This window comes from Alosa sapidissima, chromosome 2, assembly GCF_018492685.1.
Source record: "Alosa sapidissima isolate fAloSap1 chromosome 2, fAloSap1.pri, whole genome shotgun sequence".
Taxonomy (NCBI): domain Eukaryota; kingdom Metazoa; phylum Chordata; class Actinopteri; order Clupeiformes; family Clupeidae; genus Alosa; species Alosa sapidissima.
The window spans coordinates 24168424-24182818 of record NC_055958.1 but is presented as its reverse complement, the minus strand read 5'-3'; the positions used below and the strand labels follow the sequence as shown (position 1 = coordinate 24182818).

General features: G+C 42.2%; 1 protein-coding gene across 3 annotated transcripts in view; it reads left to right on the top strand.

The window, feature by feature from the left end:
• The window catches only part of thsd7ba (thrombospondin, type I, domain containing 7Ba), a 134661-nt gene that overhangs the window by 65250 nt on the left and 55016 nt on the right, over positions 1-14395 (top strand). For all 3 annotated transcript variants that reach the window (XM_042084244.1, XM_042084243.1, XM_042084242.1), the window contains exons 5-8: positions 836-1084; positions 2055-2224; positions 3826-3981; positions 8283-8483. In XM_042084244.1, the coding sequence (XP_041940178.1) occupies positions 836-1084; positions 2055-2224; positions 3826-3981; positions 8283-8483 (776 nt within the window). The remainder of the gene's footprint in view (positions 1-835; positions 1085-2054; positions 2225-3825; positions 3982-8282; positions 8484-14395) is intronic.

Sequence of the window (14395 nt, the reverse complement as noted above, 5' to 3'; positions counted from 1 at the left end):
CATATTTGCATATTAAAATGTAATTACCAAGTAAAATTGTACACCAGTGAATGCTGTAGAGTCACAAAGATATTAACACTAAGTGCATTCCACTGTACAAACATTAGAACTGAGTTCACTGCACAGTTAAAACAGGCATGATCTATTCTCTTACTGTACATAATACTGTTGTTTCTAATACTGATGTCATAAATATTTAAATCGGTTCGTACAATATGTAATTGTATGTATAGTGTATACCTGTTTTAGTATAATTGATTATGACAATAAAACATTTTGCATATTTCACATGCAGTACATTCATGCTATTCACTGATATGATGTTATCATTGACATAACCATTTGTGCAATATATTACTTGTCTTTGGCTCTTTGCAGACATATATGTAAATATGTTTTTTATTTTTATTTCCTTGATTAGGATTGTGCTGTTTGAAAACCAGTGCTATTATATCTGCAAAACCTGAGAGTCTTCCAGAGACAAAGCATGCTATGCCAAATAAATCCAGCAAGAACTACTGCATTTGAATACTCTATATCCCTTGTTGAAACCCCTCGCATTCTCTTAGACCAAAAAAGCTCTTCTGCTTAGATAGTCACTTTTATGTCTGAATCATGTTTTTGGAAGCCATTCCTGTGGATCAGAGGCTCCAAATGGAACTTCACCATTCCCACTTCACTATCCCCTTTTATCTCCAAACCCCATAATCTTAAAGCGGCACATAGGCAGCCAACACTTTGTCTTGCTTTGAAACTAATTTCTGTCTTATCAAACAAACGGTGTGCTTTGTAAGTCTGTTTGCATTTGATGTTTCTCTCTCTCTCCTTGCTGCAGCCTTTGTACACAAGACAACAGCCCTGGGACATTTCAGTCATGCATAATGCCCAAAGATTGTGAGACGTCGGACTGGTCCCCTTGGAGCCCTTGTTCAAAAACTTGTCGGGCATTGGACCTCTCGCCCGGCTACAGGTTTAGGACTCGCAGCAGGATCCAAGCCCCCATCGGCGGGGGCAAAGAGTGTCTGGCCCTCGAGGAAAAAGAAGCCTGTAACATCATTGGAGATTTACTTCCTCATTGTCCCAGGTACTTTTGGATGTTCCACATTAAACACTTTTGCAGTGGCCTCTTTTATTCCCCGAAGTCCACTTGAAAAATTAGTCATTTCTTGTATGTTAATCTTTTGCATGACAATCTTTTGTCCTCTTTGTATGTCCTAAAATAAAAGAGGCTGTGTCGTTCCCCTACGACTTTTCTATGTAAATGACCTCTGTTCTGATCTGCATCTCTTTACATGTGAAATGAGATGCCATATCCCAATGGTGGCAAAGAACCGTAGAATTGCAATGATGTGAAAAAAAACTTGAAGATAATGGCAGGCACTCTAAGTGTACAACCTTATTTTGAGTGTAGTCGAGACTGTGTGCCTTGTCTGATTGTTCACTTTTTACCACATTCATATGCATAACTGCGCCCATATCACAGCTCAGTTTTATGATGACGCAAGCGCTAGGACTACTAGAATAGAATTTTATTTCCAAACTTATTGGATATTCAAAAGTTCTCTCTGTGCAGCTTTTCCATGCATCAAGAAAGTAATCATATGGTTGAAATTGTAACTTTGTAATGTATTGAAAATGTTAGAATCCAAAAGAGGGGAAAAAAACAAGCCAATGCTGAATGATTTTTTTTCCAACGGTAATGATGAGCTATTCATTTGATAAAGTGATATTAAATGCATCTGCACATCTCTGTGATTAGGGAAAAAGTAATTAATGAGGTTCTGCATTTGATGAATTACTACAGCATGTTGTTCTATGAAACTTCTGTTTTACTGCTTTTTGTATCACGCCATTTTTCATAGTGAATGCATTTTTCATTAGTGAGTAGCCTTTTTTCTGTAGAAACCTAAAAAAAATTCCCCCCAACTCAATTATTTCAAGCCATGCATGCATTTTATTGAAAAGCTCCATTTGAGAGCACAGCAATTACCCTAGTTTATAATGCGCTTCACCCTCACTACAGACAATGATCCTCTCTGACTGCACTTCACCAGGTATGTTTGGAAAAGCACAGACTGGGGAGACTGCCGAGTCGCCCCGCTCCTGAGCCAGCAGGACAGACGGTTGCACAACGTCAGCATTCTCTGTGGGGGAGGCGTCCAGACCAGGGAGACCTACTGCATCCAGGTCCCAGACGACTTTGTCCCACTGCACAGGAAAGAGGGTAACCACTATAAGTCCAGTAGTTATGTACAGTGAAATAGATAATCACCCTAATGTACATGAATGTGGTCTGAAATTATGTCTGTGGAGGATGTGGAAATACAGTAATCAAATTATATTTTACAAAGTGGTTGCTTCATGCACAGACACAAATATAGTAGGAGAGAGAGTAGGTGTTGCTCCAGGTGTCAGTGCTTAAGTGACCGTAATGGTATATAAACCATTTTGTAACGGTTGGGTGTGTGATGTCTTTCAGCAAATAATTATGGTGTTTTCTGAGTTGGTCTTAAAAAGTCATTACAAAGAGCAGAGAGAAATGATCATTGAACTGTGAAATGTGGTTATCCGAACTGTGTTTTCATTCACTGACCAGGAAGACCTAAAACAGAAATAAATAAATAGACAAATAGATAGATAAATAAAAATCTTCAGTGATCTCTCTTTATCCCAACCAATTGATTAACAGAACGTGTATTGATGCTTGCATCAGAGCTAACTGTTAACATTATTGATGTATAGAGGAGAAGACCTTCAGTTCAGTTCAAAGTAATTTTTCTGTCCCTCGGTGCACAACGGATCGAGCACTTTACAAAGTGACCTTAATGGCTTTGTCACGCTAAATAAACATCATCGTCATTTATATCATCTTGACACTCTGTGAAATCTCTCTGTCGATAACTACAGCAGGCCCTGCTGAGGCCTCACTGTGACACGCTCTCCTGTAGAAAACTCTTTTGAGATAAGCAAAGCGCACTGGGAACCGGCCTCTTTCACTCCCCTGAAATGAATAGGGAGAGCAGATCAGAGTATTATTTGACTTGTGTACAAATACGCCCAGGTCCCATCACAGAATAGCAATGAAGAAAGTTTTTTTTTTTTTCAGTCAATGCTGTTTGGGGATATACTGTAGATCAATGGGAGTCAGTGGAGGTGTTTGGTTTGGACATGACCCATGCAGCTCAGGCTAATGCAAATGGATTGCAGTCAACGCTCAAAGAACTGCCTTCTCTCATTTTTTAATACGTGGGGGGGGGAAATTGCTTTCTGCCGCTGAGCGTTTTTTTGTTTTTTTCAAACTTTGTGGCGTAGCACTGAACTGCACAAATTGAGTGAACAAGGAAAATAAAAATCTAATTGTGCACGTTTTCCTCCCACAATGCCTTTCAGCCATTTTGCCTTTTTTATATGGAGATAAAATCCTCCAAATTACCCTTTGTTAGACATGATGCACAATGGACTTTTAATGCATTTTTCTCCTGGCTTACATTTAAATGAAAATCTGTTGCTCAATGATGTGAAACAAGCTCATTTAAATGAAAATATTTCTCTTAATAAAGCATACCATTGGGGCACAGAGCATCACCCTGGAGTATGTGTTCCCAATTGCTCTGTTGATGATGTGACCTCACCTAGTTTCATTGATTGGTTTTGTGCTCATATTGGCTATTGCTTAAACATATTGCTGACTGCTACCCTACGTGCTGTAATCTCTCTCTCTCTCTCTCTCTCTCTCTCTCTCTCTCTCTCTCTCTCTCTCTCTCTCTCTCTCTCTCTCTCTCTGTCTCTCTCTCTCTCTCTTTCTCTCTGTAATATGCCCTGCAGTGTCACGACCAGTGAGCAGGAAGCTGTGTGCCGGAGACTTGCCTGCAGCTGTGCAGCCCTGCTCCATCCCTTGCCCCAAGCAGTGCTCCCTTTCTGCCTGGTCATCCTGGGGGCCCTGCGTACATGACAACTGCATGGAGCCTCAGGGAAAAAAAGGTACAGTATTGGAGAGAGAGAGAGAGAGAGAGAGAGAAAGAGTGAGAGAGAGAGAGAGCGAGAGAGAGAGAGAGAAAGAGAAGTCTGCTCCACTACATTTGTACGAACATAGGCACTCTGGCTCTGGTCATGCTGTTAATGGCTTAGCCGCCGCGCCTCCCCCTTTAGGGGACTGTAGGCAACACTGAAGGCCACACTGTTACTCCCTGGGGGTGGCCAGGACATAATGAAGGTTGAAGCGGCGGTGCTGTTGTGAGGGTTCAGCTGACCCAGTCAACGAGCCCACTAATAGGGCCTGATTGGCCGGGTGTCGTGTCCCCATTTCCAGAGGAGAGGCAGCCTCTGTGTCGAGGTGGTGACATGACTAACAGAGTTGGCCCTGGTGGTCAGTGAGCATAGGGAACAGTGACCTGCTGCAACTTAAAGTGACATAAACTGTCTCGGCATGACCACATGACCAGCGCTGAGGACAAAACCTCAACCAGCGAGGAACGTCAACATATTTCATATGAATGGTCCTTAAAGGTTTGGTCAATCACTTCAGTTCAAAGCCTTTGTGTTCAAAATTTGGTGAAATTCAGGCTTATATTCTGACATCTGCTCATGCTGTATATTTTCTGAAAAGAAAAAAAAGACTGCCGCAGTAAGTGTTACTGTAAAAAAAGAACCCCCAACTAGTCAGGAACAAGGATCTGACTGTCAATCATGTGTCCATGCCAAGGCATCTCTCTTGCATGAGCCTGGGGGTGTGGCTTTGGCAGAATCACTCAAGTGAGTGGGTGTATAATCTATTTGGCTAGTGAGTTTCAAAACAGCTTGTATCTGCCAAAACTCCTGACTGTTCATTTAATATTTGTATCATATACTCCTAGGGGAAATATGGAGGGAGGTCTTTGATCGTTTTTCCCATGCTAAAGACTTTAACTCCCTCCATATGTGCATGACGCCTCTATCAGAAGTGCTCTATCTGTAGTGCTCTTTGTTTTGCACATGCTAAAGCCTTTTAGTAAATCCTGCTCATGATGCTGGTTTTAATATCGGTCCCAGAGGTGTAGCTACGGAGACGGAGAGAGAGAGAGAGAGAGAGAGAGAGAGAGAGAGAGAAGAAGAGAGAGAGTTAGAGAGAAGAAGAGGGCTGTGGGGTGCTGCTCCTCCATAGCCTGCCCTCTGTGAGCTAATAAACATCAGAGACGAGCTGCAGCCCACATACCAGTCAGCCCCGCCAAGGGTGCGCTATCAGAAGAGCATTTTTTTGATGGTACTGGTGCTGGTGGTGGTGGTGGGGGGGGGGGGGTCTCATAAAAAAAGTTGGTCGGATTATTTATTTATTTATTTATTTGTATTGTTATTTTCTTCTGGAGTGCATAGTAAATTGAAATCTTGGGCAGGCCTGTTCTTCTGGGATGCTCTTGCTCTGCAGAGGTGAGAAGGAGAGCGCTATGCAAGGCAAGCGTAGCGCGAATGGATCTCAGAGGGATTGATAATGATAGCTCCCAATTTATCTCAGCATTAATGTAAGGAAGGTGGGACAAGGGGGAATAGCAGGGCTGATAAGGAACCATGTAGAAGAACCAGAGGCAGCCAGTTCACACACACGCACCCAACCGACTCCACACACGCACTCTCTACTTACTTGAATAAATCTGATACAGCCGCTGAAGTTTTCAATTATTAATATCTATGGGGATATGTCCACCACCAAATTGTTTCCCATCACAGTTTGGGTGTGGGCAGTAAGGGGATCCAACTGATCTTGTGATGGATCCCAGGTCTGTGACTCCTGTCTGGAAGGACATTCTATGGGCTCTCCAAGGGTACTGCTCGGTGGCTGCGAGGGCTAGTTTGAAAATGATTGGTCGTTGTAATTTGTTCATTGGGCGCCCAGGGATTAGCCGGTGTCCTCGCGCAGAGAGAGAGAGAGAGAGAGAGCATACTTCGACTGCAGGGGCCAGCACAGCAGCTGTAAAATTTATGGGAATTAATACATTACCAAAATGAAGACATATGGTCGGGTCACAGAGGACAACTCTGTCAGACAAAAAAGCATAATTTTAAGCTTTATACGGATGTAATTAGAGGTTAAAATGTGGAATAAAAGCCGCTGTAGTTTTACCACACAATTTTTAGTACTTTTTTTCACTTCTGTGTTAGAACACAGATGTACTGTTTGTGTAGTTGCACATGTTGCACTAATGTCATGCACAGTAACAGGCTGCACAGCTCACTGTTCTCCTGGGAACATGCTGTATTCGTGGTGGGGAAAAAATTAAACATTTCAAAGATTTCTTTCTCTCTGCATACCTTTGACTTCGCACTATTTTGATTTAGTCATCTTCTACATGTATTTAATATTGATTTAGCCTTTGAACTCCAAATCTGCAGACTATTGCAGTTTAATAATCCAATGCTACTCATTCTGCAACCGCAGCAGACTTCGTAGCAAAATGAGACGTTAACCGCTCTTTAAAGATTTAATTACGGGGCGTTAAACCACAGGCAGCTCTGCACTGATGGTTCAATGGGCATCAGTAGAGGAGATGAATATTACATTGAGATAGGTGAACTGTGTCTGACTCCATGGAAGGAACCTTCTCTTCCCTTGTTGCATGGGAAGAACTAATGGCAGTGTCATACGCCTGTTATCCAAAGTCAGTACGTTTGTGCATCGGCATGATGCCTTGTAACTTTATCCAGGGCCGTTCCATCATTTTGTTTTGGTGAGATTTATTAGGGGAAACAAAACTAGGGGGAGGAAGTGGACGCCTGGTGGGCATTGTACTCTACACTTGCGATTTCAACGCCTCCTGGTGCGAGACATTGATTTATTACAGAGTTTTTCAGCTTTTTGTTTTGAGACCTGCAGGCCGTGGTGGTACTGTATATATTTTTTCCCAAGGGTTCAGATCTCTGTAGTTATTCTCAGTATTGTTGTGTGTTTGGGCCTTGGAAGTCCACGAAAGCAATGCTGTTTTGTGCAAACAGGGCTTTGGAACTGTGAGCAGTTAAGATGGGGGTTAATCAAGCAATGTTGTTGTAATTTCACATTACAGTAAAGTCTATTGGTGAGTTGGGTCTTGATTGATTATCCCCATTTTTGGTTCATTTTCCCCTTGACTGACCCTGCAAGTGGATACTCTGTGAAGAGGTGTAATGTTTTGGTAAATGTGAGCAATATTTACTGTGGTTTAAAATGTGTTTAATAATGAATGTAATTATTTATAATTCAATATCACTTCTCGTTAACACAATGTGTGATCCACTTTTTGCCACGTAATCTGTTTTGGAGTACAGCTTTTGAGTGTCTGCCAAAAATATGAAAAATGAAGCATCAGTGGAACTAATGGTCTTTTTAAAGGATTGAAAAATTGATCAAACGTGGCTTAAACTCTGGTGGATAGGCATTACCTCCGCAGCTCAGAAGTTTAATTAAAGCCCACAATCCAGCCAATACTCACGCACCTTACCCTCGCAGTCTGCTTCCGCAATCTGATAAGCCATAGCATCAGAGTTTTGACTCCTAATGATAAATTGCCAACAAATCAATGATGATGTGGCGCAGCACAACATAAACAAGTTGGCTTTCGGCAGCCGAGGAGAAAGAGAGAGAGAGAGAGAGAGGAGAGAGAGAGAGAGAGAGAGAGGAGAGAGCGAGAGACAGGGCGCTTACCAGGAGAGAGAAACGCTTACCAGGAGAGGAGAGGTTTGTGGGGCGACGGGGAGAGAGACAGCGCCGGGTCTTATCTGCTCCTTCAGCCTACTGCCCACTCCCTCACCCACCGCAGGGATTTCTGAGAAGGTTATGATGAAGTAGAGTTTGCGGGAGGTCACCTGTATCTCACAACAGTGCTAATCCGTCCCCTGTGTGTGTGTGTGTGTGTGTGTGTGCCCCTCCCTCTCTCTTTCCCCCCTCCATCCCTTCCTCTATCTCTCCTTACTCCCACTCTCTTTTCCCTTTCTCTCCCACTCTCTGCTCTCTCTCCCCTTCCCTGTCACTGTCTTCTCCTCTTTTCCTTTTTTCTCTCACTCTATCTCCCTCTTGCTCTCTCTCACTTTCTTTCTCTGTCCCTCTTTCTCCCGCCTCTGCCTCCATCTCTTTCTCCTGCTATATCTCTCCCCCTCACTGCTACTTTTTCTGTTTCCCTCTCTCTCCCTCTCACTCTGTTCCTCTGTCACCCTCTCTCCCCCTCTCTCCCTCTTTCTTCCTCTGTCCCCCTCTCTCCCTCTGTCACTTTCTCTCTCCCCTCTTTTCTTTTCTCCCTCTCCCTTTCTCTTTCCGTCTCTCTCCATCCCTCACCCCACAGGCTTCAGGCAGCGCAGCAGGCAGGTGTTGGCTGAGGCAGGCAGTGAGTCGGACGGCTGCCCGCACCTCTTGGAGTCCATGCCCTGCGAGGACCCCGTGTGCTTCCAGTGGCGCGTGACCTCCGAGGGCGTCTGCATCCCCACCGAGGGAGCCTGTGGCCCGGGCGTCGCCAACCAGACCGTCGTCTGCGTCAGCGCTGAGGGTACAGCAGCCTGATTAATTCATGTATTTATTTCTTAAACATGCAATGCGAGGCAGCCTAATGCCAAGGGGCCGGTCCGAGTCTCCAGACTGCCAGGAACAGGCGCGGTGCGCCCTTTACACTGTAGTTATTGTGTATTTGTTCAGAGTCCATCCATAATTCATGAGAAAAGCTGGCAGGTAAATGAGGTGCACTGTATCATGAGACTGCACAGAGGCTTGCATACAACCTTAATTGCCCATATCTGGACCCCAATACTCATAATTGCCTCATTTCTTATTTTTTTCTTCCTTTGCATTATTATTCTGTCACAATAGATTATGTGTACGTTGAAGAGTCCGGAACACATCCAGACACATTCCCTAATGATGGTTCCTGATGAGAATTGATAGAGCATGTGAGACTGTCAATAAAAGGTTGGAAAATAGTTCCCAATAATGCTTGGTAGCGTGTTAGGCCACACAAAACTAGTGAAAAGGAGTGAATACTCCTGATAATCAGATTGAAACACTCATAAAACATATGGCAACCCCTCACTCTCTGACTGCAGTGGATTCCTCATCCATATAGATGAAGTTGATGTGGCCTTCTCTTTGATGGTATGGATATATATCAGTCTCATGACCCCTTGGATATGTTGCTAGCTCTGATGGTGGGTCTGCCTCATGGCTAGCTGAACAGAGCAATAGAGTGTAGGCCAAGACTAGCATCCATGCTGTGTTTATTATGCTACCTTGAGTGTTTTGACCTTACTGTCTCTGCTGCAGGCTTATTACGGCTGGATTCAATTAAATGTACAAAGAACATATGAAGCTTAATTAAGGTGATATTTATAGATAAAGCACTTTTGTGCTGTAAAGGATGCAGTAATGGCAGTTATTAGCATCAACAGTACCCTCTTGAGGTGGGTAATTATGGAGATCACACACTCAATTAATTCAAGTTTATGATACATAATTCAAAATAATTTAATAATTTATCGTTCAAAATAATTTACATTTAACCCTCCACTCCTTTTTGGTTTTGTCTGAGGGATTTGTCAGATGACATGCTTCTCTGCTTGTACAGTATTGTTGCCTGTTATCTGAAGTAGGACTGGTATGGACAGTGCTGGTGGCTTTTGGTTAGAATATGGATAGAAATTGATATAATTCCATTTCTATATAGTCTACATACCCACAGGTATTTTCTATGCAAGTGGCTGACCACTGAATTGATTGAATTATGAACATTAATTCATAATCACTGAATCTGTTTTTGTAAGAGTGATTTCAATAGATACTGTATCTACTAATATTCATTCACATGTACACTACCGGTCAAATGTTTGGGGTCACTTAAAAATTTCCATTCCACTCCATAGACAGAATACCTGAGATCAGCTGCATTGTTTTTTTTTTTTTAATCAGGGCAGGGCAGCAGTTTTCAGATTACATTATGTGCTTACATCATTGCAAAAGGGTCCTCCAATGTTTTCTCAGTTAGCCTTTTAAAATGATATCAGATTAGCAAACAGAATGTGCCTTTGGAACATTGGATGAATGGTTGCTGATAATGGGCAATGTAGATATTGCATTAAAGATCAGCCATTTCTTTCTACAACAGTCAAGAACCCTTTTGCAATTATATAAGCACATAATGTAATCTGAAAACTGCTGCCCTGATTAAAAAAACAATGCAACTGATCTCAGCTGGTATTTTGTCTATAATGGAGTAGAATGGAAATTTGGAAATGGAAAAGTGACCCCAAACTTTTGACCAGTAGTGTATTATCAAAATGATGAAAGCTCTATTCTATTGCAACATCACTGCATAGCTTGCATCATTATGTAAACTAAGGTGCCTCTGGGTCACCAAGGACTGAAAAGGACAACATCTCATGAATCATGCGTGGAAAGGCATTGAAATGAAATATTACGTTCATATTTGTTTGTGCAGGTTTGGTACATAGTAACAGAATTAACTGCCTTCATAGGTAATAATGAGATGATTAGACAACCTCCGCTCATTGCTGCAACTGTCTCTGGGCAACTGTGAGGTCATGTGAGGAATGTACTGCATATTGCCATTACACGTGCCCTGCTTTGCTCTCGTTGTCCTGAATGGATGACACAGGAGTGGTGACAGGGCAAGGATTTACTGGCGAGCAGGTAATTGCCAGTTGTAAAATCAAGGGATGAAGGGAATGAAATCCTACAGCAAAAAAAAAGATCAAGTGTTGCACAAAGTGACTTTTTTTTTTTTTAAAGAGAGCCAGTGCGAGAGATAAAAGTGAATGATGGGGCTCTGACCCTGCTCTAGTTTACCACCACAGTCACTGACATCCTCCAATTTACTCTCGACACAAGCTCCCGGACCCATATTCACGTTCCGCTGCATAATAGGACATTGGCATATGGTTCATGATCAGCAGGCTGGGCTATCTGTATTTTTTATAAGAGGGCAGAAGTTCACCACTGCCTGTTAAAACTCATTGTTACTTAAATAAAGACCTTTTCATTGCATTAATTGACTTGGAGACAGCAGTGGTCGAGAGACATAAGGCCACCAGTGTTTATGTCTTCAGGCCATGCCTCCATCTGGGCAAAGTTTTGCAAGTTTATATTTAGCATTTCATTGACAGATCACACTGCTGTTGTTGCTCAGATTTGACACGTTGTTTAAATCAAAAGGTTTTCTCAGAACAACTTGATTTAAAAATAAATTTTATACAGTAAATAATAACATCTTAATTTTTAAAACGTTCAGTGGTCAGTCATTGTCCTGGTTTGAGTCATATCTAAAGGACCAGTGTATTGCAATCAACAATGTTAAGTCTGTTTTTGCAAAATTGAAACAGGAATCCCCCAGGGCATTGTCTTGGGTCCTGTACTCTTTAGTCTGTATATGAATGACTTACCAGACCATCTCCATAGGTATCCAAACGTATGTTGATATTACAGTCATGTATGCATCTGGCAATACAAACTTACATAAATCATCCTGTTTAACATTAAACACCAATAAAACAAACTGTTTTTCCATTAAAAAGTTATCTGAAACAGAATTCTTTAATGTTAGAATTAACAGTGAATTTTAAAAGTCACATTAAATAAGCTGTGAAACCATCAAGACCATTACAATCAGTAATAGTAATAGTGTCATTACAATCACACCTTACAAAATCTTGGATGAAAAGCAGATAGGTACCATTATTTTTAGTGAATATAAGTGTGGCAGAGATTATGTGCTTTGACTACCATACCAACGAGCCTGGCTCTTTGGCATTGCGCTCAAGCTGCAGGTGTCATACCCCAGAGACCTGGGTGGAGTGACTGCTCTTTCCCTTTGATACAAAAAGATCAGATCCACTAGCGAAGCCTCATTACTTGATCATTTGAAATGTAATTTGAAACACCATGATACTTGCATCAGATAGTTGTTCTCAGTTTGTTTATGTATGCAGTATTTGTCCCTATGAAATTAACCGTAAATAGATAACCAAATAATTGCACACTCCACTTCCCTCACTGGTTTTACAGACTGTCTGTTGTAGTGATATATTTTTATCCCAGGGAATCACAAGAAAAGCATAGCTTTAAATATGACATTATGATTAAAGCAGATACCGGTATCTGGTAATATATAAGTATAATAAGTTCAAATCCTTCATACATTACATAATTACATACATATGCTCATAGTTCTGAACACATGATTATGACTAATTAATACTCTGTGTGCGCTACAGTAGCAATAAATAAGATACCTTATCTTATCTACCAAAAGCAATCCTGTAAGTTAAGTGCATGATTTAAGTAAGATCCTGGTCATAGTCTTTGAAAATTCAACTGGAAATGTTCTTGTAACATGTATTTCTAGGGCAGCAGAAGGTACCACTTTGCCTTTGCCAGACAATTCCAGGTGAGTGAGCCGCCTCGGTGCTTCTCGCTTGGTGTGACGCCGCCTCACTCTTAATGTGCAAATGAGGAGTGGCAGGTTCCATTTCACAACTTTTCTGGAATATCCGCATCCCTCCAACAGGATTTCAATGATCCGAGGAGCAATTTTAGAGAAGCGTAATTTGTTCATTATTTTGACTCCATCCTGAGCACACAACATGCTTCCTATTTTCATTTACTTTGGTGACAGGGGCTCCTTTTCATTGAAGAAGTCTTTCTCTGGTAAAAGGGAGAGAGAAAATCTCAGCAGGAGAAAACTGATTCTTTCTCTTCTGCACCTCGTCACCCAACTTGCCAGTGTTTGAAATGTTCTTCCTGCACAGCAACTGAGTTGTGGTTGTTGTGAAAGAATGTGCTACTAATGAACATGATTGAAGCTGATACTTTACTAAGCTTGTGTGCTTGAGAGCCCTCAGTCCATGAGATATAGGCCTAACCTAGAAGTTTCCTAGGGAGCCATTTAAAGCTGTGCTGCAGTGATATTCTTTAGATGCCAAGGTGTGTGACATCCAGCACATATGAATCTATTTTATGCTCACCTCAAAAAATCCTTTTGTGCAGAACACTGGGCTTGGCGCTGTGGCGCCTGAACACTGAGAACCCATTTTATCTTCGTTGTGGATGCTGCATTTTTTAGAATGTCTCAGCAGCCTCAAATCTTGGCTGACCTGGGGCTAATTCTGTAATAGTTTGAGCTTTGGGAGTTATCAACCCCAAAATCTCTCTGTAATTATAGCTAATGTCAAACCCAGGACCTCTGGCATTGATAGATAGAGGACTGAATCACCAGCTGGTGGATATGTGGCTGGAAAATCAATTTTTACATGTGAAAAAATGTTACAGAATCGCCATTGCCTTTATTTATTTATTTCTACGCTTATTTCCGGAGCCCGACTTGTTACTGATTAAACCTTTCATCATTGAGCTGATATTTTCTCATCTGTGGGGAGTGATGCCCTCCCAAGGTTACGGTGCCGATAAAGCGTACTCTGCCATTGTGTGGGTTTCCCCCACAGCCAACTGGCCACTCCGCTCCACAGAGCGCCTGGAGCCCAAGTGGTGCTGTTGTATCTGTGCTGTCTCTCAGACTTTAAGTCATGTCTGCCATTAAAATGCTAATACCTTTGGCAAAGTTTGAGAGCAATGACAGGGTGACGGTTTGATCAATGAGAGCTGTAATCCATTCATCAGATTAGAACGCTGTCCCTGTCTAATGACTTCTTACGAATGTTCAGCTCAAATACTGTCACCTGTCCCATCTTGTGTCACTCCAGATTCAGCACAATGAGCAGCTTATGGTACTGTGATCAAAAACCTGGCTTTCCGCTCTGTATCAGTTTGGCTGTGTGTGTGTGTGTGTGTGTGTGTGTTTCAAGCGCACCAACTCTTTGTCGTTTTAAGTAATTTCAGGCTTTTGTATGTTTTAGCTGCAGAATGGGACGCATCACACACACTCATTGTTCTTTTTTCTGCTCAGCTCATTACATTTCCAAACATGATTTCACTGATCACTCAGCTCGGGAGGAGGGCAGTGCTTGTGAGAGCTACTTTTCCTCTGCATGGGCTCTCAGCTGTCACTTAGTAAGTGATGTGTCAGGGAAACACTCAGCGGAGGTAAATTATGAGTGTTGTGTGGCGGAGGACATGATTGAGTGCATAGATGCAATTTCACTGCGGGCGCCCGAAACGCTCCCTGCATCGCGTTGATAGCGTCGGTGGATGCTACGCTGCTCCCTACCTGTTAGGCTGTAATTCGAGCCCATCCTAAAAAATGGGCAGGCGATCAAGCTTGTGCGTGCGGATGACTCGAATAGCGGCTGGAGGTGGGGGAGAGAGGTGGAAAAAAAAAGAGATGGCACTCTTGAAAATTTCTCTCACCTCTGAAAAGGTTACATACTCATATGATAATACTGTAGAAAAGTTTGAAAGCGAAAGAGAAGACTCCTGACAGAAATAGAATGCACCCAGCAC